The sequence below is a fragment of the Saccopteryx leptura genome, chromosome 7 (genome assembly GCF_036850995.1).
Source record: "Saccopteryx leptura isolate mSacLep1 chromosome 7, mSacLep1_pri_phased_curated, whole genome shotgun sequence".
Taxonomy (NCBI): Eukaryota; Metazoa; Chordata; class Mammalia; order Chiroptera; family Emballonuridae; genus Saccopteryx; species Saccopteryx leptura.
Window position 1 is genome coordinate 117,119,583 of NC_089509.1, and position 24,594 is coordinate 117,144,176.

The window sequence follows — 24,594 nt, forward strand, 5'->3', positions numbered from 1 at the left end:
ATTCGTCTGGTAGTGTCTAATTCCACCTCCAAGCCTAGTGAGTGTCCTTGTAGCCGCTACCTGCATTGGTTGGTACTGTCGGTATTGTGCCCTTGGCTTCAGCTGTTTGCCTGTTCTCACCTGCTGCGCTCTTGGTGAGGACATTTATCCCAGGGATCAGGGATGTAGGTCTCTCTCCCTGTGGTCTTCCCATCAAGAGGTGTGTGGTAACAGCAGAGGCCGGTGGAACAGCATTTTGTTTCCTGGTCACGTGCTCCACATGTAGGCAGGGAAATCACCGCCCACAGCCCCTCCTGAAATCTTAGACCTCTGTTCTCCTGCCTCCTGACCAGGGCTTTGCAGGGGAGGTTCCCAGGAGACGTAGTAACATTCTGGTGCAAGAATCAGGGAGCCTCTGGTAGCGTTGGAGGGGCAGAATCCTTCAGAACTTTCAAAACACAGACCCCGTCTCTGTCTGTGTCTGGGTATTGCTCTGAAGGAAGAGCCCGGGCTGGGCTGTGGAGCCTCCTGGGGTGGGACAGGGACAGGTGGGCAGGGGAGGGCTCAAGACTTGGCCTGCATCTTCACCACTGGAAGACCATTAGGCTGGTCACCAGAACTCTGCCGCCAGAGGTGCGGTTGGTCAGAGACTTCCACCTGCTTGCTCGCTCGCTCACTGTCCTGGAGAGAATGTCCCTTCCTCCTGGCCCTCACCTGTTACCTGCTTGCCTTGGGGTCCATTCAAACCAGCCAATGCAAAGAAATCCCTGTCCTTGCTTGAGTGTTTCAAGGTAATCTGAAGACAGATGATACCATGTTGGGCTGTGCTTCCCGTGACCGCCCCGCCCCGCCCCCAGTGTGCGAGAACGTTGGCGACCATGAGGTTGAGCGTGCAGCTGTGTTGGAGCCGATGTTTTTCTTAGTGAGGACAGCCAGTGTAGCGTACCTGTCGCCAGGCTGGCCCTCGTTGACCTTCCTGTTTCTCTCCCACCTGAAAGCCATTCTGCTTTATTACTTTTCTCCTTTTCTTTTTTCTGGCAATTTGAAGCCAGGCGCATGAATCATTGAACCATACGTGGCCACATCGTCTACGCGATCAGTGTCCGTACGTCCCTGAGCCACCTGTGCCTTGAGGAGGCCTTAGTCTCTAGCTGGAGCTTGTGGACTGATGGCTTTGTCCAGAGGTCGGTGACAGTGATGTGGCCGTCACATCTCACCCCAAAGTCTTTGTTTTCCTCCTCCAATTACAGTTGCATTCGATATTTTATGTTAGTTTCACATGTGCAGCGTAGTGCTCACACAGTCCTCTAATTTACAGTGTCCCCCCTCGATAATTCTAGTGCCCACCTGGCCCCATACCTACTTATTCCAGTATCATTGTGACCGCATTCCTGGCTGGGCTGTACTTCACATCCCCGTGACGGGTCTGCGGGCCTTGTGTTTTTTACCTTACCTTGGAAAACATGGCTTGAGAAGGCACTGTGTTTGACTCCGGGCATTATCCCATCCCTCCCCACAGGCGCTGAAAATGTTTTAAAATTCTGTGAGTGGCCGGGTTAAAACAATTGTTCTGTATAAGGTTCCTGCTTCCGGTATTTAAATTCAGTGGGAAGTTCGGATCCGCAGCCTGTTTCTCCCTCTAATGGTAGTCTGCATCTTTGCTCTCGTGTGGGCTTTGTAGAAAATAGTAATTAGCTGATAGGGTCCTAGATGAGTTTGCACCGGGGAGGGGGAGTGGGAGGGGGGAGGGGGGAGGGGGATGTAGAATGAAAGTGGCCCAGTGGCCATTGTGGTTCCTGCTGCTACAAGGTAAAAGGCGTTCCTTTGGGTGTCCCCTGTTGTTCAGATGCATGGGTAGTAGATTTGGAAAACTAAAGGGATGAAGTTCATTGGAAATCCCCCCCCCCTTGGGCAGTGTAAGGTAATGAGTAATAATTCTAATCCTGCTTGGTTTGTCCCTTGTGGCCAGTTCTTCTCAGGGTACAGTTACTTTGGTCTGAGACTAGGGTTGTGTAGAAAAGCTGAATGTTGATAAACTAGGTCACAGCACATAACTGCAGGACCTTTATTCTGATGTTTTAGGTAATTACAAAAAAAAAAAAAGAATGCCACCTTTTTCACCTGCCTTTGGCTAAAATGTCTGAAATGGCATGGTTCTCAAGAATTGATGCTTGACCAGGCGGTGGCGCAGTGTATAAAGTGTCGGACTGGGACGCGGAGGACCCAGGTTCGAAACCCCGAGGTCGCTGGCTTGAGCACGAGGCGACTGGCTTGAGTGTCAGATCATAGACATGGTCACTGGTTTGAGCCCAAGGTCGCTGGCTTGAGCAAGGGGTCTCTCAGTCTGATGTAGCCTCCCAGTCAGGGCACATATGAGAAAGCAATCAATGAACAACTAAGGTGCCGCAACATAGAATTAATGCTTCTCATCTCTCTCCCTTCCTGTTTGTCCCTATCTGTTCTGTCACCAAAAAAAAAAAAAAAAAAAAAAAAATATATATATATATATATATGTATGTGTATATATATATATATATATATATATATATAAGATCACTGTCTTTACTTGTAAAATGTGCACCCCCCCATAGCTTTTGGGTCTTCTTTGTTTTATTATACACTTTCTCACATTTTACACACTTGATTGCTATCGATCGTTTTTCAGAATTTTCAGGCCATAATTAAACGAGCTTTTGAATTCAGGATAAAATTCTCTAAGTTAACAATCAGATGCAGTGAGGCAGGCCTTGTTTCTCTGTGAATGTCTGTCAGCTGAAGGCCCACAAGGTCTTGCCCAGAGGGTGGGACCAGGTGGGTTCAGAGGACTTAGAAAACGAGGATTTTAACCAGCTAAACCAAAGCCAGTCCCAGAACGCGGCCTGTGTGGTCGGGCAGCACCCCTGTAATCAGACACTGATAGTTTGTAGCAAAGGCTGAGATAGTCACACTCCCTTGGATACATGTTTTGCCAGCCACTAAGAATCTGTTAGGTGGTTGTGAATAAAGCTCTTGTTTTTGGCCCTTTTTTTGCATTTCGGAATGACAGACCAGCTATTATGGATGGAGCTGTAACGGGATCTATTATATTAGCATTACTCGTTTTCTTTACATCTTGGCTGCAATCTATTAAAATTTGAAGTTCCTTTCACGTCTAAAGGGGAATGAGAGAAGATTGTCACCGGGCAGGGTTCCCTTTTTGTTAGACTGTTTTCGCTATTACATTTTTGAACTGGCTGTAGGAAGTGATTATTACGTTAAGTAGTTTAAATGGAACATGGCTTAGTCTTAGACCGTGTTCTTCTGCTAAGCATTCTGGTGGCGGGATGGTGAGACTCTTCTTTTAAAACACGTAGGCTTCCATGTGACGCGTCTGTGATTTTCCCGTGTTCTTAAGACGTCGGGGTGGAAGGCCGAAAGTGGGAGTCCCCAGTACTTGGTAATCTCGTCTGTTCTGGCCCCCGCCCCATGCACGACAGAGGCTGCCTGGGACCCATGGCAGCTGGCTCTCTGTAAGGTTCATGACGGTTATCGAGCCCGGAACGGTGGTTCAGAGAGGCCCTGTGTCAGATCAAGAGCCGTTTCCTGTTGCCTGATACACACATGTATTAGGGCACTCTGTTGACACAAGTATAATTTAATACAAAGAAAGATCAAATGAGAAATGATTAATTACGCTGTAGGGTGTCACTGCCCGTACCCCAGCCAGCCTGCAGACAGCGCCGGTCCGGAGCTGCGCGCACATGTCCTCAGGGTGTTCTGTGGCTGTCGGGGAGGATTGATTACAGCAATAAAGTGATTCATTGATAACCCCGGTGGAGGTTATTAGCTTTTTAGATTAGTAATTTACAGCTGATTTTTGACAGCATGTTTTTTTTTTAATGGGTGGCTTTGTTCTTTAAGTTCTGTTTCCCTTGATTTTTGTCACTTAATTTCTGCAGCATTATAGACTATTTTATATGATTTAAAAGAATTGAAAAAAAACAAAACCCAGTTTTAGCCGAAAGAAGCAGCAGCAATTCAATGAAATGAAATTACTACTGAAATAACCTTGATACATCTTAATTTTTAAACTTGATTTTTAAAAAAAATGAAACTTGTTACAGAAATGGGCTGTGGGTTTTAAACAATGTAACTCCGTTTCTCACCTGAAACGTTTTGAACTAATCACATACAGGACTTGGTCGAGAGGGATGCACTTGCTCGCTTAGGAATGCTCTTGTTTTTTATAAAGGACCCCAGGTAGCAGTTTAGGGCACCTCGCTTTGTTGTTGTTGTTGTTGTTGGAGGTTGAGGTGCTCATCTGGAGACAGAGCCCGGCCCGCCCGTCGGCCGCGGGCGGCCCCTCTGAGCGGGCACCGGAGGCGGGGGCTGTGTCCTGCCGTGTTTATTTCCTCCAGTCGGAACCCCTGTTTCCGCACAGCCCCCCGTTAGCCTCTTTCCTCACGTCACCGCAGGAACTTTCAGAAACACATCTGCCAGAGGGTTTCTCCAGTTTCGGCACAGCCCAGAACAGCTGTTTGGTTGGCGACACGATGAACAAATACCTTCCGTTTGGCAGTATCTGACCCAACCGTAAAGCACCAGCGCTGCTTGTTTGTTTGTTTGTTTTGAGTTGTCTTGTTTTTCTGCTGTGCTAACAAACATTGATTGAGTTTCTCAGTTCCGGTCTCTGGCGATGGGGAGCTATTGGGAGAGATGAGGAAGTTCTGGTGAATCACAGCTGCACGGGACACTTAGGGGACGGGATGACTGTATTTCTCTGCACAGCACTCCCCCCTCAGGACACTAATCCCAGCGCGATCGTGGCCGCCAGTTCTAACAGCGAGTCCCTCTTGTGCACGAAGTCCCTCATGTACCACAGAGTGTAGCTAGGGCACTGGGCTCGGCATGTAGACTTCTGATGAATGCTTGTGGGAGGAATCAGTGGGAATACTGGGGGGGGGGGGCACACAAAAAAAGGCAACAGATATCCACGAGCAGGAGAAGGAGTTAATGAGGGCCTCTGGAGGGGTAAAATGATTTGGGTCTTGCAGGATCTGTAGGAGTTTACCAGGTGGACTAGAGGAGATTCTTTACAAGCACATTGGTGGGGATTTCTACAGTTAACCACTAAGAAGTCATTTCTGTTGCCCAGGTCTCTACGATTAAAGCCAATATCAAGCTTTAAAAAGGATATTACGTGTCCCATAATGAGCTTCTTTTAAAAAGGAATGTTTTTTGGCGTAAGGCTTCTGTCTTCTATAGGAAATCTTTTTTTTTCTTTCCTCTGTAATGATTTGAAACAAGTAGACTAATTTAAGATGACGTCACAGTGAGTTAAGTGATGGAAAGGGCGGAGGTTTTATTTATTGAGGACGGCGATCAAGACGGAGCGTGTGCAGCTAGCTGCAGTCACGTCCCCGGGTGATGAACAGATGTGGTATCGGGGCCAGCAGATCAGCACAAGGGAAGGAGAGCTGTTGTCTTTGCATCGTTTCCAGAGAAGCGCCATCTGCCTGCCGCTGCGTTGGTACTGGCTTTGTCCCCACGGGAGGCCACTGTGCTGCCGATACTGGCGTGTTCATAGGGCCAGCCTTAACGCATCCTGTTCCACCTGTTATGCGGTGGAGGGGGGGCGGGGCGTCCCCATTTGTCCTGTTCTCTTTTCTCCTTCTGTGAATTGACTTAGAGACATCAGGGTAGACGTTCCCATCATTAAAAAGAAAAGGAGTGCAGACCTAGTCATTGGGCTGGTTTAAATCCAAGAGTGGGTCTTGGTTGGCTCTTTGTTTTCTGGTGACCCTTGTTGCTTTCGTTTTTGTAGTCGGTTTTGAGTTCTAACATCCTGTCACGCCGGGTGGCCGCGGCCAGGCGGGTCCACGCTGGATTCCGGCAGACGGCAGAGGATCAGCGGAGCCGGAAAGCGTTGGGCTATTTCCGTTTAATAGAGTCTCACAAGGGCGGACGAGCAAACAGGCAGGGGAGATCTGTTCTCACAGCAGCAAGCGAACAAACGGCGACAGAAGTGGCTCTTCACCGTGGCGGGCAAGTCGTCCACCCTCCGCCCGCCCGACAGAAGGTCCCATTTAGTCTGTGTATTTTATACACCGTGACACTGCTTGCTGTTTGTTGTTTGCAGATAGGAATAGGAGTCAGTATGTTGTGCAGACGTTTCAGCCCGTGGGTTGTTTCAAGGGGTCCTAGTTGGCCACTCGTCTGACGGTCATCGTCTTCCCGACCCCGTCCCCTCCTGGTCCGTTCATCCTGACGAGGCCCCATCGTGGGTGAAGATCAGGCAGGTGCGGCTGATAACAGTCTTCTCCTGGCCTCAGTTTCTCCCGTATCCTGTGAGGGGGGTGAACCCTGCCTCCGAAAGTGAACCCTAAGTTCAGCACAGGAATCTGGGTGCTTGGCCTGAAATAACTTCGCACCCCTGGGGCAGGGGATGTTTCTATGCCGCAGGAGAGTTTGGTGGCCTTTTCTTTTTCTTTCAAGTCTGAAGGTCAGTAGAGGTCCGCAGAAGGAGACTTGCGTCCTCAGGGTCTGGCAGGTGAGGACCGCAGTGTTAGCCTTCCTAGGTAGCCTAGGGCAGTGGTCCCCAACCCCCTGGGCCGCGGACCGGTGGGCCATTTGGTACTGGTCCGCAGAGAAAGAATAAATAACTTACATTATTTCTGTTTCACTTATATTTAAGTCTGAACAATGTTTTATTTTTAAAAAATGACCAGATTCCCTCTGTTACATCCGTCTAAGACTCACTCTTGACGCTTGTCTCAGTCACGTGATACATTTATCTGTCCCACCCTAAAGGCCGGTCCGTGAAAATATTTTCTGACATTAAACCGGTCCGTGGCCCAAAAAAAGTTGAGGACCCCTGGCCTAGGGTGACCGACACCTCTCCTGTCCAGGGATTTCATCTGCGGGCCAGCCTGCGACACGTGACTCTGACTTGTAGCAAATGCGACCGTGCGCTGTTCATCTGGTGCCGTGTAAACAGGTCCTCAGATACCAAGTTAAAGTGGTTACTGAAGAACGGTCCAGATCCGTAGAGAATCTTGGTGAGTTGACCTGAACCACACCGGTGATGTTGCCGGGGAGCCAGCTCTCCGATACCCGGGGAGAGGGGCGGTTTCACAGTCTCCTGTTTGCGTTTGGAATTAAGGAAGGGGAAGGGGCAGGTGGCGTGAAGGTGGGAGACGGCAGGGTAGGCACTGGGTTCCAGGACCGTTTACAAGGTTGTGTGCTCCCCTGAGGGTGACTGGCTTCTTCCAAAGGGGTGTTAACCTGCGTGCACAGAAACCAAGGACCAGGCTTGTGTAAGGCAAAGAGGGGCCTCTTACTAAAGAAGTTACGAGTCTGGGACCACCCATGGAGACCTGCCCAGTTAGGGATTGATGGTCAGATCACCCTGGGAGGTTCCTTTCCATAGAACCCTTTTCTTTTCCTCTACGAAACCCACTTGGCGTGTTTCTAAACTTAGACGTCCGCGATGCCCGTTGGTTTTCATTGGATGAAACACGCGGACGAAATGGCGCTCCGCTTGCTGTGCCCAGTGTTTGAAACAGAGGTGGTTGAGGTGACCGTCAGCCCTTCGTGTGGGCTTTCGCAGGAAGGGGTCTGGGATTTATTACGGTATTTGCAGACTGGAGGGAAGTCCGAGTGATGGAGTCACCGAGCACCGGCTTTGAGGGGAAAGTGTCCCCACGGGGGGCGGGCTGTCTGTGGTGGGGGGTGTCTGTGGGCTTCTCTGAGCTTCTCTGCACAGACAGGCAGGGCTGAACCTTCAGTCTGACCTCGGGGTCTGGAGCCGGTCTGGGCGTCTGCTCTCTGTGTCCGAGTCCTCGGTGTGCCTGTTGGAGTTTTGGGGTCCTGGGTGTATACTTGGGAGTACTTTTCCTTCCATCTCCCACCCGGTCTCCCTGGAGTCAGCGGGGGGTCCCATCAGCTCGGTCGCCTTCCACATCATCAGCCCCCCGTGCTTGAAGCACACTCCGGGACGCCCTGCCTCTCCCCCGGTCCCTGCAGAAGCAGGCTCCTCTCGCAGGGCTCAGGTCCCACATCACCAGCCCCCCCACACTCCGGGACGCCCTGCCTCTCCCCCGGTCCCTGCAGAAGCAGGCTCCTCTCGCAGGGCTCCGGTCCCACATCACCAGCCCCCCCACACTCCGGGACGCCCTGCCTCTCCCCCGGTCCCTGCAGAAGCGGGCTCCTCTCGCAGGGCTCAGGCCCCACATCGCCAGCCCCCCCACACTCCGGGACGCCCTGCCTCTCCCCCGGTCCCTGCAGAAGCGGGCTCCTCTCGCAGGGCTCCGGTCCCACATCACCAGCCCCCCCACACTCCGGGACGCCCTGCCTCTCCCCCGGTCCCTGCAGAAGCGGGCTCCTCTCTCAGGGCTCCGGTCCCACATCACCAGCCCCCCCACACTCCGGGACGCCCTGCCTCTCCCCCCGGTCCCTGCAGAAGCAGGCTCCTCTCGCAGGGCTCCGGTCCCACATCACCAGCCCCCCCACACTCCGGGACGCCCTGCCTCTCCCCCGGTCCCTGCAGAAGCAGGCTCCTCTCGCAGGGCTCCGGTCCCACATCACCAGCCCCCCCACACTCCGGGACGCCCTGCCTCTCCCCCCGGTCCCTGCAGAAGCGGGCTCCTCTCGCAGGGCTCCGGTCCCACATCGCCAGCCCCCCCACACTCCGGGACGCCCTGCCTCTCCCCCGGTCCCTGCAGAAGCGGGCTCCTCTCGCAGGGCTCCGGTCCCACATCACCAGCCCCCCCCACACTCCGGGACGCCCTGCCTCTCCCCCGGTCCCTGCAGAAGCGGGCTCCTCTCGCAGGGCTCAGGCCCCACCGCACCAGGCCCCACCGCACCAGCCCCCCCACACTCCGGGACGCCCTGCCTCTCCCCCGGTCCCTGCAGAAGCGGGCTCCTCTCGCAGGGCTCAGGCCCCACCGCACCAGGCCCCAGGCTCGGCTCCAGCCTGTCCTTGGAGCATGTCCAGTTTCCGGGAGGCGCGGACGTGGGGACTGGACTCTTCCTCTTACGCTGAGGCTGCCACACCCACGTGTGCAATGGCCCCTGCCCGTTGTGACCCACACAGGGGAGCTGCTGCTGCTGCCGCCGCTGAAATGAAACTCACCCTGATGTCACCGGCCACGTTCCTCCAGAGCGCCCGGCAGCGTGCCACATGCCACAGCCTTTTGCAGCGGAGGCAACGAGCTTGGGAGCACTCTGGTGACAGACCGCAGGTGGGAGGACAGAGGGCGTGCACGGCAGGGTGTGACCGAGGTCCCTGTGTTCCGCGCCACCCCACTGCTGTTTGAGGAATAGACCAGTGCAGACTATTTTTAGACTGGTTTTGTTGCTGTGTTACGATAAAGTGGTGACAGCCTCAGCAGCCACGCCTAGGTGACGCTCACCAGGCTGGGTGCCCGGGGAAGCATTGTGCCTGTGTCCATGTCTGGGTTCCTGCAGCGACCCTGTGCAGTAGGTTATGGCCCCACTGGTCAGTAGGATGGAGCGGCCATCTGTAGAGAGATGGCTAGTCGAGGTGTAGAGACAGGCAGAGTTGACGGAGAGGCTCAGAGCTAAGCCCGGGGCTGCCTCCTCGGCCAGCAGCTCCCGGGGCCAGTGGCTGTGGCTGTCAGGTCACAGTTGGGATCTGCCCAGACCCCCGCCTCCCCCTGGGCCCCAGTCATGGAGGGTCTGTACCGTTTCCGCGGAGGGCCGTGGCTCCCATTCCGAGGAGACGTGGAGCCAGGATGCCCGTAGACTCTTCTGCGTGCCCGTGTGTGCGTGCGTGTGCGCACGTGTGCACGCGTGTCGGGTCACGCCTGCGGGGATGGCTGGCGGGCAGGCCCGAGGCTTGTGCCGTCCGAGCAGGTGAAGGGGCTGTGAGCACGCTGGTCTTCTGCACCCCTCCCTGCCTGGGAGATGTGGAGCTCAGACTCAGGTCAAGGTGAATGCTTTCTGCTCCTGGACGGCATTTTGGGCTTCGGAACATTTAGTGGCGTTGCCATCATTTTTAAAAAATGCCCCTTCTGTTTAATTTCCCTGGACTAACATTATCTGGTGGTCACTTGATCTAAGGGCTGCGTCTGTTTGATGAAAATGATACTGTAATAAACGTGTGGGTGACTGGGGGCGTCGGCCCTCTCCCTCCTCACTGGTCTCTGTGTGCTGTTGACACAAGGCCCTTCTCCCCGGACGCCCCTGGGTCCGAAGGTGGTGCTCTTATCTCTCCCTCCTCGGGGCGGGCCCTTACTGCCCGCTCACGCTCGGGGCTAGAGCAGTGGCCTCGGTTTTACTGTTGGGAGGATGCATTTTTTAAAACAACCCCGGAAAGCTTGACCGGAGGGGACTTTGACCCTCCTCACCCACCTCCTCCCCGCCCCACCCCTTTCTGAAGGTGAAGGCAGCACCTGGTCTTTTCAAGCCGTCCCCGGCCTCCCTCCCGGTCAGCTCGCTGGCCTGGCTATGAAGCTTACACGTGTCACAGGCAGAGCTGACTCGGACCGTTTGATGTTGTCCACGTGAACCGTTTAGACGCAGGTTTTAGTTTCAGATGAAAGTGGGAACCAAGAAGAAAAGTGTGGTTTATTCTCAGCCCTGCGCTAGGAGGGGGGGCGGCGCGGACTCGGGCGCCTCCCAGCTGGGAGCTGTGCTTGGCTGGGCAGGCTTCCCCCCGGGGCAGACCCGAGTCGGCTGGGGGCGAGGGCGCTGGTCTCCACGTTCTCTTGCTCTGGCTGGACCTTGAAGGGAAGCGAGACCCGGGAGGGAACGACTGGGCCTTTTTCCTTTGCTCCCGATGTCTCCCCGCGTCAGCCCCGTCTTGTATTGGTGTCGAGAAGTCCAAATCAGTGGTTTTATTTTCAGAGTTCTAAATCCGGCCGTGCAAACACATGGAGTCTGGGCCTGAGGGCTTGGCACGGATTCCCGGCCGCTATTTTAAACGTGCCAGCAGCCGCCGCGGAAGGCTCTCCCGGTCTGTCTCCGATGTGGCTGTGAGCCTGGGATCGGGGCGCCCTGGGCTGGGGGTTGTTGACTAGAACACCCTGCCCCTCCCTCCAGGTTGTATTCCTCAGGCTGGCGGGGCCTCTCGGAGGGACCCCAGCTCTGCCGCGGTGCCGTGTGCGGGGACGATCTTTCCCGCCACAAGCATCTGTGCGGATGGACACTGTCCATCCAGAGAGGGCCAGGTGCGTGCCCGTGACGTACTCGGGTGGGGATGTCCGCACAGCCCCGCTGCAGAGAGCACACGTGAACGCCACAGCATCTGTGCGGATGGACACTGTCCATCCAGAGAGGGCCAGGTGCGTGCCCATGACGTACTCGGGTGGGGATGTCCGCACAGCCCCGCCGCAGAGAGCAGACGTGAACGTAACAGCACCTTCCATGTCTGTTTACGACCCTGACTTAAAGATCACCCTTTGCTGCGACGGGCCAGGCCGTGTCCAGTCTGTGACCGGCCTTGATCCACCCCCTTATCCTCCCTCCCCCGCCATACAGTGATGCCGGACCTCAGATCGTCAGAGAACCGTGGTCATTTGTGGGTGTGACCACACACAGCAAGGTCACGTGTCGTTAGGGACAGTGTGGTGGGCGGCTGTGCATCTCCTAGTGAAATGACAGACGTGAGATTTATAGGCACGGGTGAGGCGCTCCCCCTGCCCCCCAGGTGAGGCGCCGAGGGACGACTCCCCTACCTGTGGCTGCGGGTTCCGCTCTGCAGAGGCCTCGGGGGAACAGGGCAGCTGAGGGCCTCTTGGTCTTGAGACCTGCGTCTCCCTTCCCTTCCTTCTTTGTCCTCAGTGTGGCCTCTGTCCTGTTGCCCGTTCACTCCCTGGGACACCGTTCCCTGGACGTGAGGCCAGGACCAAACCCACGGAGAGGGAGAGGGAGAGGCAGGGGGATGGGTCCACATTTGTCTGTTGGCTCAGCGGCCCTGCTGCCCAGCCCGTGATTAGGTTTGCCGGGCGTGATGAGCTCCCGGGCGGTGTTTGTTCTGATCACGTGACACAGCCACAGAGCGGGCCGGGGCCCCGCGAGGTTGCTGCCCGTTTCCTGTGCACGGGCTGCAGGCTGCAGGCGGCAGGCTTCCTTGTGGGAAGGAGAAGTTGTTCTGACTGACTCCAAAGATGAGCCCTGCCCCCCGCCCTACAAAGAGAAACAGCCCAATGATTTTTTTCTTCTCTGCTCTTATCTGCATTAACGTCCAGGGCTTATTTTAGCCGAAGGCCGTTGTGAGGCCGTGTGAGGGACCCAGGGTCTCCGCATGTCCATCTCGGTCGTCCCGAGCCCATTGCATTGGGAGCGGCTGGAACCACCCCGAACACCAGCTGCTGCCGGCCTGCACGGAAGGATGTCTCTATCTAGGATGTGAGAGCCAGGAGGGACCAGCTGCTGCCGGCCTGCACGGAAGGATGTCTCTATCTAGGATGTGAGAGCCAGGAGGGACCAGCTTGTACAGATGAAAGGATTGGGGTCCAGAGAGACAGAACGGCACATCCAGTTGAGCCGAGGGTTTGTGGCAGGCACACCCACCTCCAGCTCAGGGGCGTGTAGGTCACTAACCGTCTAGTGTCCCACCTTCCCCCGTGGCTCCGGGATGGAGCGATGACTGGTGATGGTGACAGGTGCTACAACGGGCTCTCTGCCCTTTGCCCTGCTGTGGGCGAGAGTGGTCCTGGGCCCCGAGGACCACGCTGCCCCCACTCCCCTGCCAGCCTCTTTGTCTGTTGTCTTGGCCGACACTCCGGGGCAGTGGGAACGAGTTCGTTCCGATTGCTTGTGATGTAGTCGCTCTTCTGGGGTCACCGTCCCCTCTTGTCAAGCCGTCTCTCACGGCGAACACTAACTGCACCGTTGCATTAACAAACATGACGGCCTCTTTACAGGTCCTTCTGGGAGCCACGCTGTCAGGTCCGATTACGTCCATCACGGAACGGACAGCAGTTCAGTGGAGGAGCTGGAGAGAGCTAAGCCTCCTCTCTCCTGCTTCCGTCAGTGTTTATTTTCACCAGGAGAGGTTTTCTTGCTCAGTTAAGCTTCTGTCTTAACGTGCACAAATAAGGAGCTGCTGCCTCCCGCCAGCATCGAGCTGCCCTGTAGAAACGACCTCTTCCTGCTGTGCGTCCACTCCGACCTCCGGAGGGAAAACAGCAGCCGCCTTCTCTGTCCCGGCGTGATGGCTGTGAATTTAACTAATCGAGTTTATTTTCTCTGGCAATTTCTGACTCATACCTATTCATAAAATGACCTTATTTCAACATTCTTACCTTCAGAAACTTGGCAGTTTCATTTGAGTTGTGTTAAAATGTTTTAAAGGGTCCCTAAAGTCTGTGTACCATTTTCAAACTTATATACCATGTCACATTCTGACTTTGATCTTAGGTGACAACAGTCTTTTTCTTCTTAGATTCTGCCAGGAGCGGCTCTGGCTGGTTGGCTCAGTGGTAGAGTGTCAACCTCGTGTGTGGAAGTCCCGGGTTCAAATCTTGGTCAGGGCACACAGGAGAAGTGACCATCTGCTTCTCTACCCCTTCCCCATCCTCCTCCTCTCTCTTTCTCTCTCTTTCTCTCTCTCTCCCCCTCCCTCCCCCCTCTCCACTCCTGCAGCCGTGGCTCAATTTAAGCAAGTTGGTCCTGAGCGCTGAGGATGGCTTCATGGCCTCCGCCTCAGGTGCTAAAATAGCTCGGTTGCTGAGCAACGGAGCCTTGGCTCCTGATGGGCAGAGCATCACTTGGTAGTGTGCTTGCCAGGTAGGTCCTGGTCGGGGCACATGTGGGAGTCTATCTTTCTGCCTCCCCTCCTCTCACTGAATAATTAAAAGAAGAAAAAAAAAAAAAAAGAATCTGCCAGGAGCCCCTGGCAGGAGCCACATCCTTGGCTGTGACAACTGGCTTTTCAGTAACATCCCACAGCTCTGTATGCTCCTAGGGTCATTGTCTCGGGGACATGTCATCATCGCAGTGCTTTGTCAGAGGTGCCGAGGGAGCCATGTTTGAGGCTGGCCCCCCAGGACGTCCATGTTGAGAGGAGGCCCCTGTACTGAGCCTGGAGGCAGAGCTGTGCTCGGGGGACCGGCATGCTGTGCTCTGTCCCTGGTTAGCAGGAGCCGGGAACGGAGGGTTGCCCGGCCAGCCTGCCCAGGAAGACGTTTGCCACGGGATCCTTCGTCATCCTGGCTTTATAACAGTGACACGGAAACCAGGTGGGACCAGGACCCAGGTTTCAGGAACGTTGAGTTATTTGTGAATAAATTGTTCTGAACCGGCGTCAGCCCGTGAAATGCACGCCCCCCACCCCCGAGGGAAATGGCATGAAACCGTCAGTGTTGTACCCAGAACTCAGTCCCTTATAGAGAGCCCTCTCCTGTGCCCGTGAGCGGTCAGTAGGCATCTCTTTCTGTGTTTGAAGGAGAATAGGAACATTTTCTTCCTCTCTGTTCTCATGCTCAAATCCTCTGTCCTCTACTTTCCTTACCCTCAGATGGGAACCTTTTGAGCTGTTCTTTTTTCAAGTGAGAGGAGGGGAGACAGAGAGATAGACTCCCACATGTGCCCCGACTGGGATTCACCCGGCAACCCCTGTCTGGGGCCGATGCTCAAATCAACCAAGCTATCCTCGGCACCTGGGGCCAATACTCAGTTGAGCCACTGGCTGCGGGAGGGGAAGAGGGAGAGAAGGGGGGGGTGGGAGGTGGAGAAGCAGATGGTTTCTTCTTCTGTGTAACCTGACTGGGAATTGAACCCAGGACATCCACACGCTGTGCCAACACTATCCATTGAGCTAACCAGCCAGGGCAGGGCTGTTCTTGACACACCCAGCACGCCAGCGGTATTCTCCGAGAGTCTGGGACCCAGCGTGTTATGAAGCACTTAGGAACGCTATGGAGAAGGACGTAGGGAAAGGAGTCAGTCATCGTCCTCAGAGAAGGTAAAGGCTTGCAGATCCCCAGAGCCCCCCCGCCCCAGGCTGGCAACATTCCCCTTGGGCAGGGGTCTCCAAACTACGGCCCGTGGGCCACATGAGGCCCCCTGAGGCCATTTATCCGGCCCCCGCTGCACTTCTGGAAGGGGCACCTCTTTCATTGGTGGTCAGTGAGAGGAGCATAGTTCCCATTGAAATACTGGTCAGTTTGTTGATTTAAATTTACTTGTTCTTTATTTTAAATATTGTATTTGTTCCCGTTTTGTTTTTTTACTTTAAAATAAGATATGTGCAGTGTGCATAGGGATTTGTTCATAGTTTTTTTCATAGTCCGGCCCTCCAACGGTCTGAGGGACAGTGAACTGGCCCCCTGTGTAAAAAGTTTGGGGACCCCTGCCCTTGGGTGTCCTTCGGGGAGCAGAGCAAGGGCCCGGGTAGACACCAGTGTCGCGGAGGGTCCTGAGCCGCATCAGGCTTTGGGAAGGATGCCCAGGGGTTTTGCCGCCATGGCGCGGTGGCATCCACGGTGGGGGTTTGGGGGCATCTCGGTGGCCTGGTGTGTGTCATCCTGTGCTCGGAGGGCCTTCTGAATGGGGAGGGGGGCTGACGGGGTGGGAAATCGTCTTGTTTGTGGACCTTGGAGGCCACTGAAAAGCACCCCGAACTTCCGGGGAAGCCTAAGAACGAATCTGGGACCCCAAGGTGTTGATTCCATTTGTTCACGGAGATTCAAAGGGTTTCCGAGTCAGAAACGGATGGAGCCCCACTGTGGGAAGTGCCAGCCGGCCTCGGTGGAGTCGCCTGTCCCTTGGACGGTCATGATGGGCTGCGCGCTGACCGCTGCCTTGAGGCGGATTTCTCGAAATCCTGAAGCACGCGCACTTCTCCCTCCAGCCCAGAGCGGAGGCCTCGGGGGAGCTGGAACCAGGAACCTTCCCCCCTCCGCCGGGCGCCTGTTCCGTGTGGGTGTGCTTTCTGTTCTCCCCGCGGTGGTTCGCAGGGATATTTTGGGATTACGAAGGCTTTACACTAAAAATAGATATTCCTTCACTCGACTGTTGCTAAAAAGAATGAAAAAGGATATACGTTTCCTTGTGAAATGTAAGGTTTCAAATAAAACGTCTCGGTTCCCGAAATAATACGCTGCTTTCCAAGTCTCACCTGCAATTTCAGGCTCCCTTTCTGACCCTCGTGTATAATCTCCCCAGGTTTGTCTGGAACCTGTATTTGTGGTCACCGGAGCCAAACGAACGGGAAGTGGGGGGAGGAGACCGTGAGGTCGGTCCGGTAGTGGCCACACGCCGGGCTTCTGGTCAGTCATTTGGAAGAAGAAATAAGAGGCCCTGTCTCCGCTGGGGAGCTGGACCCCTTCTTCTCCAGTGACCCCAGTGTTTAGGGATCGGGTGATGAGTCCATGGCCCCTGCTGGCCAGGCAGCGAGAGGAGCTCACTGTGCAGTTGGGGTTCAGGCATGCCCCCCCCCCCCCCCCCCCCGTCCACCCCAGGCTTCATGGTGCTTCTGTTCTGCATTCGGTCCAGGGTGTTTCAAACAGGAACATTCTGGCTTTTAAAGTGGGGTGCCTCTTTCGGGTGTAGTCCCCCGAGGGCCTGCCAGTCCCTGGTCCTGTTTGCTGTCCTGCAGTGGGAACGGTCTGGAGACCGGCCCTGAGCGGAGCGGAGGAGTCGTGTGGGCAGTGCCGTCAGCAGGCGGAGCAGGAAGGGGTCTGTAGTCGGGATGCAGTGTGAGAAGGCCTGGGGCCGGGAAGAGAAGCTCGTCCTGGGAGTGAGCATGAGAACCCCCGACCGCAGGCTGTGCTCCCGGCTTCTTCTCCGTGTCCCCGCCCGCCTGCCTCTCCGTGTCCCCGCCTGCCTGCCGCGCACTGCCCCTGACATCAGGCCGCAGGGTGGCCCTCCAGCGTCCGTCATGTCCCCGGGTCATCGTGTTCCTTGGGGTCCAGCGTCTTGTCCCTGTCATCGAGGGGGTGGCCGGGGTCGGTCAGAGGGGGCCCTGGAAGGGGAGGTTCAGAAAAAGCAGCTTCTGTGTGTTGAGAGGCGAGAGGGCTTTTCTGTGACATCCGCCCGGAACCCTTTGCCGCCGTCCTCCGGAGAGGGCTGTCTGTCTCAGAGCCGAGCACCGGCGATGGTGCCGTGATTCAGGGGTGTGGCGAGGGCACCGAGGCGAGGCGGGCCGGGTCAGAGTCCAGGCTCCCGTCGCTGACGTGGGGACGGTGGCTCTCGGTCACCTTTCCCAGGAGTCGGAGCCCGTGTCCTGTGACACGCCTTGCCCAGGCCGCCCTGCCATCCGCAGACCCAGCTTGGTGGCCGGCCCTGGTCCTCAGCAGGGGGACGTCAGGTGGACACAGGTGCAGGGGTGCCTTGCCCTCCGCACACGACTGAGGTTGAGAAAGAAGTGGACACAGACAGGGCAGCACACGGGACGGAGGGAGTCTCCTCGGAAGGTGGCGGGAGGGGCGGGGCTGTCTCCCGTTGTTTGTCGTCCCTCCCGCTTCAAAGCAGCACATCCGATTTCCTTAAAATGTCCAACGTCACACCCGCCACTCAGATGTAAGAGCAGGGTGGAGCGACCGCAGCCCCCGGCCCTGCCTGGGGGTGCCTGCCGGGTAGAGTGACCGCAGCCCCCGGCCCTGCTCGGGGGTGCCGGGTAGAGTGACCGCAGCCCCCGGCCCTGCTCAGGGGTGCCGGGTAGAGTGACCGCGGCCCCTGGTCCTGCTCGGGGGTGCCTGCCGGGTAGAGTGACCGCAGCCCCCGGCCCTGCTCGGGGGTGCCGGGGGCCGAGCTGCAGTGGGAGCCCGTCAGGCTGTGATGAACACCTGCCCGTCCCTCCACCTGAGCTGCCACCGTCACTCTGTGGTCCTCCCCTCCTCCCCGGCTGCGCTGGTAACTGGCTTTGCTGTCTGTACAGAAGTGTGGTCACTGCTTGGTAATCCATGGAGTGAAGACCAGAACAGGAGTAAAACGTGCCGTCAACACAGTCCCGGCTCCTTGATCTTCCCAACATGGAGTAACAGGCCAGCGGACCTCACGCCGTCCCCGCTGCAGGGGGGTGTGCGGGGCACAGCACCCCGTGCCTTTATTTAATTGTGTCCTCGAGAAGATGCGTAAAACTAGTGAAAGTTCATCATCAGAAAAACACAGATAAGCAATAGCAAAGACTGCAAAAGACGCCCTGAGGGGGTGTCCAGATATTTTGAATTTCACTTTTTTTTTGGTTGCTTGGCACTGAGCTGTGCAGACCTTGCGCACATTGCCCTCCGAAAGCATCCTTCTGGAAGCTTCTTCCTCAGCGTCGCGACCCTGTGTGCCGCCGTGGTTACAAAGCGTTTCAGACGCTGAGACTGCGTGCAGGGTTATGTCAGGAAGGATTTTCTCTCGCATTTACATTTAGCGGCTTTGATTTTCTCTCTCAAGGACCAGGGTCATCCTAAGGCTGTGCCGTGCGTGTGAGCCGTGGGCCTGTGCCGGTATGTGGTGCGTTTTCCTCAGCCTTTCAGATAGGTTGGCCGTCAGCTCAGCCACGAGGGTGAAGACTGTTGAGTTGACAGCCCCCGCCCCCCGCCCCCTCCCAGTGTTCAGCGACTTTGGTTTTCTGCCTCGTTGAGTGCCCAGCTCTGTGTCTCCCAGGCCCCGTCCCTGTGAGTCTGTCCTGACCGTGTCCTGCAGGGTCATGTTTCTTCTCCGACCGCCTTCATATTTCTGTTCATCGTTTGGGTTTTTATTCCCTGGCCGGTTAGCTCAGTTGGTTAGAGCGTCGTACCCAAAACACCAAGGTGGTGGGTTTGATCCCTGGTCAGGATACATATGGGAAGCGACCATTGAATGCACAACTAAGTGGAGCAACATGTGAATGCTTCTCTCTCTCTCTCTCTCTCTCTCTCTCTCTCTCTCTCTTCCTCCCTCTCCCTCTTTTCCTTTCTCCCTCTCCCTCCCTTCCTCTCCGTCTCTCTAAAATCAAAGCAGAAAAAGGCACCCCGCATGGTTCTTGTGTTTCTGTGCCCACGCGTCTGTGTTTCATGGGGCACTGCTTCATCGGCGGTGAATATTTAACATTTGCCGTGGTCGACATGCCCTTTTGGTGAGGTGTGCTTGAAAACCGGCAGTGCCTAAACGGACGGAGCTCATTTTCATTCCCACGTTACCCTCTTTGTTTTATTACTGAGCTTCGTATCAAAAACTGTATTACTTAATTTTTGAAAGGCACCAAGAGGTCACAGTGAAGAGAAAGTCTCCTCGTCCCCTTGTCCCTGAGCCGCCCGGTTCCCTGCCTCTTAGTCACCCCCAGCTGTTCAGTGTTCAACCCTGGCCAAAACGTCCTCCGCCTAGACGAGCTCACGGTTGAATTTTATGTGTGCGTGTGTGCGTGCACACGTGCACACGCTGCTGTCACTCGTAGCTTGGGGAGAGCGGCACTTCCGTATGTTGAAGTTTCAAGTGTTATCTCAGGCAAAGTCACAGTTAGTTTCTCTGGGGTGCAGGTGACATCAAGAGCTTGGTCTTCACTGTCCGGATGTCTTTCTGATTTAAACACTGGCCCCAGTCAGATGGCTGGGTTGGGTTAGACTTAGAGCATCATCCCGAAGCGCAAAGGTTGCAGGTTCGATCCCCGGTCAGGGCACAAACAGGAACCGATCGATGTTCCTGTCCCTCTTGCTCTCTCCCTTCCTCTCTCTAATATCAGTAAAATGAACACTAAAAGAAAACATAAACCTGGCACCGGGGGCATCTTGACCTGGCACCGCAGTCAGCTGTGCATCTCACGTTGTGTAACCCTCCTGTTTTACAGATGCCTTTGTGAATAGCCAGGAATGGACGCTCAGCCGATCCGTCCCGGAGCTCAAAGTGGTGAGTGCTTCCCCTGGCCTTGGCGGCTGTCTGTTCTCCCCTGCAGGAAGGGGGGCTCTGTGACGGCGGGGTGACCCGTGAGCACGCCCAGGCCTGCGGCCCTGGGGCCCCCGAGGTGGACCTTGACTCTGGGCGTGTCGCTGGAAGGGACAGGTGTAGCTGGTAGTGTGGGTCTAGAGCCCTGAGTGTGCCTGTGACCTGAGTGTGCCTGTGAGGTGGCCAGCCAGAGTGGCCTTATGTGCACGGGGGACCCACCTGTCATTTGCTCTTGTGTGTGTGTGTCTAACACACACACACGCACACACACACACTTTATTTACCCTTTACTGATGTCCTGGACAGTTCTATAATGAGTCAACCTTTGGAATTCATCATGAAAAAAAGTGACTGTTTTTACTGCATTACAAAGGTATAGTATAAAATTAAAAGAAGAAATTTATGTATGTGCCAGCTTTAAATATTCTTCTAGTGAGGTTATTTAAAGCTTAAAACTGGCTCCTGAAGAGTGAGGGGGTCTCGCAGCCACACCTCAAGCCCCAGCCCCAGCCCCAGCGAGCCTGCACGTAGGGCGAGGGAAGGGACAGGCACAACCTCGACGTGATCATGTTTTTGTCAGGAAATGAGTGCATTTGGGGGTGTGTCTGTGTGTATTTGTATGTATGTGTATGTACAGTATGTATGTTTATATGTATACATGTGCATGTTTATATGACTTACATATGTATATTTTAGATGTGGATGTGTATGTATTTAGATACATGGGTGTATATGTCTCTGTGCGTGTATGTATGCGTTTACACATATGTGTATATGTCGACCTGAATATTTATGTGTATGTGTAGGTGTGTGTATATACTTGTGTGTATAAGTACGTGCACGCGTGTATGAGTATTTGTATGTCTGTATATGTAGGTGTGTGTATACGTGTGTGTACATGTATGTCTCTGTGGGAATAGTGCATGCATGTGTGTGCGTGTATAAGTACATGTGTGTGTATGAGTATTTGTATGTCCATATGTAGGTGTGTGTATATGTGTGTGTACGTGTATGTGTGTCTCGGCGTAGTGCATGCACGTGTGTGTAAGTACATGTGTGTGGGTATTTGTATATCTATATATGTAGGTGTGTGTATATGTGTGTATGCGTGTATGTGTGTGGGCATAGTGCATGGACGTGTGTGTGTGTGTGTGTGTGTGTGTGTGTGTGTGAGAACCTCTGCGGTGATGGGCTCTGACCACAGAATGAAGGCAGAGGAGCCCTCGCTGTGCCACACACACTGGCGCTCGCTGCTCGCGGACCTGCTCCGTGCTCTCAGGTCCGTGCCTGGTAGCAGCCCAGTGCCCCCCAGAGCCCTTCCGACACCTTCCCGCTGCTCGGACATGGGGTGGGGGCAGGACCTCAGGTTTCTTGCTTCTGAGGGGTGGAGATGCGCAACAAGGAGCATCCAGATTTGGAAGAGAGCGTGTGCGAGTTTTGAGTATAGCCTTTGTCACCAGGAAAACACACTTTCTTTTTTAAACAAGGAGGATGTGTGGGATGGCCCCCTGAAGTCGGGAGGCCCGGTCCCCGTGCCCTGCCGCACCTGCCACCGTCGTTGGTGTTGTTGGCGGGGCCCCCCTCCCGGCCTCACTCTCCCACCAGAGCTCTGACCCTGCCACCGTCGTTGGTGTTGTTGGCGGGCCCCCCTCCTGGCCCTCACTCTCCCACCAGAGCTCTGACCCTGCCTCCGTCGTTGGTGTTGTTGGCGGGGCCTCCTCCCGGCCCTCACTCTCCCACCAGAGCTCTGACCCTGCCACCATCATTGGTGTTGTTGGCGGGGCCCCCTCCCGGCCCTCACTCTCCCACCAGAGCTCTGACCCTGCCACCGTCGTTGGTGTTGTTGGCGGGGCCCCCTCCCGGCCCTCACTCTCCCACCAGAGCTCTGACCCTGCCACCGTCGTTGGTGTTGTTGGCGGGTCCTCCTCCCACCCTCATCCTCCCACCAGAGCTCTGACCCTGCCACCGTCGTTGGTGTTGTTGGCGGGGCCCCCCTCCCGGCCCTCACTCTCCCACCAGAGCTCTGACCCTGCCACCGTCGTTGGTGTTGTTGGCGGGCCCCCCTCCCGGCCCTCACTCTCCCACCAGAGCTCTGAGCCTGCCACCGTCGTTGGTGTTGTTGGCGGGGCCCCCTCCCGGCCCTCACTCTCCCACCAGAGCTCTGACCCTGCCACCGTCGTTGGTGTTGTTGGTGGGGCCCCCCTCCTGGCCCTCACTCTCCCACCAGAGCTCTGAGCCTGCCACCATCGTTGGTGGTGTTGGCGGGGCCCCCTCCCGGCCCTCACTCTCCCACCAGAGCTCTGAGCCTGCCACCGTCGTTGGTGTTGTTGGCGGGCCCCCTCCCGGCCTCACTCTCCCACCAGAGCTCTGACCCTGACCAGTCCCCACCAGTGGCTCTTTACTCATGGACGACAAAGGGTCTGCCAGTCCTCAGCCCACTTCAGAATCCCAGCCTCCATGTTCCGGAAACACGGGAGCCCCCTGTTGCACGAGCTGCGCATGGCCAGCAATGCAGTTCCTGGGAGTTTCTCAGGAAGGTCAGCCGGGGTCACAGGTGTCCGTGTGTGAGCGAAGGGCCGTTCAGGTCCTGCCATCGGTAAACCGCGGGAATGGTGCCCAATGGCGGCAGCGGTGACCGCACCGGTCAGGTCCTTACCCTGGGCGGGTGTGCTGTGAGCAGTGTTGTCCCATGTAATCCCGACAGCCCCCCACACCTTCACCCCATTCCACAGATGGGGAGACTGAGGCTCGGAGGCACTGAGAACTTGCCTGGGGAGCAGCTAGTAAGGGCGGAGCTGGGGTGTGAACCGGGGGCTCGAGCTTGCGTGTCAGCCCTGCCGGCAGAGCGTCCTGCTCCGTGGACACATTCTCTGTCCTCACAGTCCGACGCAGTGGCCCCTGCCCCGTGACTGTGGAGCCTCTGAGGTGTAGCTGGTGCAACTGAGGGGCTGACTCTGAAAATGGTATTTAAGGTGGAACAGGCACAGTGCCACAGATGGGCTGTGCACCCCGAGCGTTGGCCCTGTGACCTAGACTCGGCTTCGGTAGTCGAAGGTGTTGAGGGTCCTGAGCCCCCCTGTCCAGACCCCTGTCCAGCCCCCCGTCCAGCCCAGCCCGTATCCACTCACTACTCGAGACGCGTTTCTGGCCGGTGTTTGCACAGCCTGTCACCGTCTGACTTACGTGGCCGGGGCGCAGCAGGTGGTTACATTAAGGGGCAGCTCAGGTTCCTGTTTCCCGAGTCACGGTGGCTTGAGTCCGCTGGTGGGCTTGACTTCGTCCATGGATAAGGACACGCGAGTGACAGTGCTGGTCTTTAGGAGGACGTTCCTTCCGCCCTGCCGCGCGTGTGGACGCTGCTCGGCTCAGGACGGGCGCCCTCCAGGGGGAGGCGGCAGGCAGGCAGCTTGTCCCCTTCGGCCTCCTCGGCGGGTCCCCTCCTGTGCTGTGTCCAGCGTCTGCAGAAAGTGCCCCTTTGTTCCGAGGTAGCCCGCGTGTCCACAGGGCCGCCCTTGTCTCCTCCTGCCCTGGTCCTGCACCCCCGAGCAGGTGGCCCCTTAGGTCAGCGCCTGCAGAACCCCTGACTGTCCCTCACAAACGCAGCGATTACGTGGCATAACAACAGCCTCCAATGGACTCATTATGTGGCTTCACAATCAGCGTCCTGGGATCTGTCAGAGAAAAGTCTCAGTGTTTGCTCTCTTCCCAGAGTGGCAGTACCATGCCTTGTGTCCCGGCGCGGTGTTAGGGTTAGACAGTCGGTAGCCGTTGCTTTCGGTGCCGGCGTGGATGCCGAGGCCGGGGGCTGTATGCCGGGCGCGCACCTGCCGGGAGGAGGGAGCACGCCTTAGATGTCTTGCCTGGGGAGGGGCTTGTGGGGCGGCCCCTTGTCACGCCCTGTGGCTGTGTTTCCCTTGAACTCCCAACTGGAATTTTCACTAAAGCCTTGATTTCCTTTTCAGCAAGCCACATGTCTAGCCGGTAAGGGATGACATTGGGGACAGTAGGGGAATCTCCAGGGAAGAAGACACCGTGCTCCTTCTCCTCCCGTGCGGTGGCGAGCACGGGCCGTGGCCCTGCTCGGAGGAGGAGGGGCTGCGGCAGTGACCGTTGCCGCCTGAAAGGCGTGGTTCTGTGGTAGCGGGGACGCTTCCCCCACGTAGCCTGCGGACCCAGACGGACCCTTCGCCCGGTCACTCCCGGGGGCAGCTCACGGGCCCGGTGGAGCCCTACGGCATGGAAAACGTTTCTGTTCCTTATTCTGTGTCCTCTGCACAGTGGGCTGTTGGTCTCTGCCCATGTTCCATGCGAGAACAATGCCCTTGGTGCGCGAATGTAAAAAGGTCTAGGAGACAGCCATTCAAACCCAATAAAGCCTGTCCCGCACCCCCTGCCCCCCCACTCTGGGACTGATGGATTCGATCCCCCCAGGGGGTCTGCAAGTTCCCGCACCCCCTGCTCCCCCACTCTGGGACTGACGGATTCGATCCCCCCAGGGGGTCCGCAGGTTCCCGCACCCCCTGCCCCCCCCACTCTGGGACTGACGGATTCAATCCCCCCAGGGGGTCTGCAAGTTCCCGCACCCGCTGCCCCCCCCACTCTGGGACTGACGGATTCAATCCCCCCAGGGGGTCCGCAGGTTCCCGCACCCCCTGCCCCCCCACTCTGGGACTGACTGATTCGATCCCCCCAGGGGGTCCTCAGGTTCCCGCACCCCCTGCCCCCCCACCCTGGGACTGACGGATTCGATCCCCCCAGGGGGTCCACAAGTTCCCGCACCCCCAGCCCCCCCCACTCTGGGACTGACGGATTCGA

General features: G+C 56.3%; 1 protein-coding gene across 1 annotated transcript in view; it reads left to right on the forward strand.

Annotated features, from left to right (window-relative positions):
• The window catches only part of AGAP1 (ArfGAP with GTPase domain, ankyrin repeat and PH domain 1), a 322,164-nt gene that overhangs the window by 1,932 nt on the left and 295,638 nt on the right, over nucleotides 1–24,594 (forward strand). The window contains exon 2 of the mRNA XM_066346522.1: nucleotides 19,685–19,743. Within this exon, the coding sequence (XP_066202619.1) occupies nucleotides 19,685–19,743 (59 nt within the window). The remainder of the gene's footprint in view (nucleotides 1–19,684; nucleotides 19,744–24,594) is intronic.